Here is a 2,733-nt window from a genome sequence, read left to right on the forward strand (position 1 = left end):
AAGATTGCCATTTGCAATTTACCCTGCAGGTTTCAGACAAGCAAAGCCAATGGAGAAGTCAGCAGGATAGGTCACAAGTTACCCCAATTAAGTTGCTCGCCCATCTGCACTCCAGATCATAGCTCTTCCATAGCCTCGAGTGACCTCCTCATGACACCCTGACCCATCTGTGTTCCCTGGCGTCACCCACAGCAAGGCCCTATGGCACCCTTTCCTAGGGCTCCCACTTCTGCTTAATGACCCATGTCTTGGGATTGATGTCAACCTTTATAACCGCATCGCTTAGCAATGGTAATTTTTATTCCAATTGTCATCCTAGCCCAAGAATTACCTATATGAAAAAATAATCTTTTTTTAGTGTAAATGGTACACATTTCAGTATTCAGTATTGAAATTTATGCACTGTTTTATACAATCCATGCAGAATGACCCTAAAGCAACCTTTATTTTCATGTAACAATCTTTTATATATTATAATATCCTTATGAGAATATATAATACTGATATAATCTTATTTGATGTGGAAAAGCAAGTGGCATATTGATTATTTTTGTGGTTAGCTTTTTAATTTTATCAATCTTAGATAAATTTAAAATTCTTCATCTCATTTTATTCAAGTACAATAATGCTTTCATAGATCAAGTGCATTATTTTTTATTTCTGGTGTGTAAATCTCAAATTAAGTGCAGTTTTATGTTAGTTTAGGTTCCTTAAAAATAGTTGCTGAGGAATTAAACATTATTAACCTGGCCAGAAATCCAAGTTTAGCAAGTTTGGATAAGTCCTACAGACATGGGGAATATATCCAATAAAGCATACAAGTATAAACAAGGCAGATATTTTTTATGAAAATAATAAACATTATGGTAAAGGTCTTAAACTCTGTGCAGGATGATACTTGTATTCACTTGAAACTAAGAATGCAACAAGCCTTGTAATGGCTCCAGAGTTTCCAGATTGAAGGATACTTCAATATTGAATTTTTTAAAAAAACACATCTGAATAAAATATAGTCTTGCATATTTTGATAAAGCTTTCTTTTCAGACATGCATGAAAGAACATGTCAGAGATGGCCCACAAACACAATTGGGATATGGGCAGAATATCAGCCTTCATCACAAAAACAGCATGGATATTAATCATAAGCCCATATATATTAACTGTCAGGACTGGTTTGTTAACTACAAGAGCAGAAGAAATTAAAACAGTCTTGACTTGTGGAAACTGCCTGCACAAGTCCATGCTGTTTTCCTGGCATCCCTTTTGGAAGTGGTTTCTCCTCTTGCCCTCTTCTTCAGCTGAAAGAGAATGGCCCAAAATAAGCCAGCTGGCTTTGTGTCTAAAGCAGGGGTAGTTAACCTTTTTATACCTACTGCCCACTTTTGTATCTCTGTTAGTAGTACAATTTTCTAACCGCCCACCGGTTCCACAGTAATGGTGATTTATAAAGTAGGGAAGTAACTTTACTTCATAAAATTTATAAAGCAGAGTTACAGCAAACGCCTACCGCCCATCATGAAAGCTGGAACGCCCACTAGTGGGTGGTAGGGACCAGGTTGACAACCACTGGTCTAAAGCAAGACTAGAATTCATAATCTCCCAGTTTCTAGTCTGGGCCTTAACTAGTACATCAAACTGGCTCTCCAAAAACTTTTACAAGTTTTCAAATCTAAATCAGAATATTCCCCAAAATAACAGAGGAGATAGACATAAGTAAAACTATAAAGAATGAAAATAAAAGACAGAGAACAAGAAAGAAATGACCATCAAGGAGAAGAGGAACGGGCCTAGAAGCACTAACAGAAATGGCAAGGCATTAAGATGATAGAAGGAGTATATGCAAAGGATTATAGAGCTGTATCAGTTTGACTTGTAATGGGAAAGACTAAAGGCAAGAGAAGGTAAATTCAGAAAGTGAGTAGTAAACTAGGTCCAAACATTAAGAATTTCTAACACAGGCTTGTTTTTTTTACAAATTTATAAACGATGTCTTGTTTTTCTCTTTCTGTTCCATAGTATGGCATTTCCAGCCTCCCTGCACTTCTGATGGAGTCACGAAGAATTTTAGGAGCAGAAAGTCACTTAAAAAATATCAACACAAAATTGCAGGAAAGTTTGGAATTGCAAAACAACGATTAAGTATTCATACTATAAATTCTGTGTTATCAGATGTACAATGTATTCAAATATAAAGTTGAAGTAGGAAAACTGTAAATAATTGTCTTTTTTTCAGTGACCTAAACTCCATAAATTCCTTTTGGCATGTTTACTGGTATGACTGACTCAAAGAAAAAGAAAAAATATTTTGTTTGACAAAGAAGAAGTAATGAGGCAATAAAACAGACCATTGAATCATAAATATAGTATTTTAATATATTTACTTTGTGTGAGAGGCAAGTGATCTTTAACCTATTCTTTCATGAAAGTAGTCTTTCCAACAGAAAAATAATCTTGCTATTATTTAATTACAGTAATGTTTCATCTGGCAAGGCACATGTAGCTGCATTTTTTTCTAAAAGAATATGGTTGCTGAGAAATTAAAACTTAGAGCGCAGGCTTCTAGTTGTTAGCTCTAAATATATCACATTACTATTTATGTACTTGCATTACTATTTACATATTTGACAATTCAATAAAATCCTTTTCCTAAATCCCAAATGTCATCTTTCCTACACCTAGTTGCTTCTAAACTCTAGTTGTCTTTATTCTTCATCAACCACAGTAAACATACA

General features: G+C 34.8%; 1 protein-coding gene across 1 annotated transcript in view; it reads left to right on the top strand.

Annotated features, from left to right (window-relative positions):
• The window catches only part of CENPU (centromere protein U), a 29,540-nt gene extending 27,010 nt beyond the window's left edge, over positions 1–2,530 (top strand). Inside the window, exon 12 of the mRNA XM_081959274.1 lies at positions 2,018–2,530. Within this exon, the coding sequence (XP_081815400.1) occupies positions 2,018–2,140 (123 nt within the window). The 3' untranslated portion in view covers positions 2,141–2,530. The remainder of the gene's footprint in view (positions 1–2,017) is intronic.
• Positions 2,531–2,733: the final 203 nt, after the last annotated feature.

Source organism: Natrix helvetica (genome assembly GCF_964273705.1).
Source record: "Natrix helvetica genome assembly, chromosome: 7".
NCBI classification, from domain to species: domain Eukaryota; kingdom Metazoa; phylum Chordata; class Lepidosauria; order Squamata; family Natricidae; genus Natrix; species Natrix helvetica.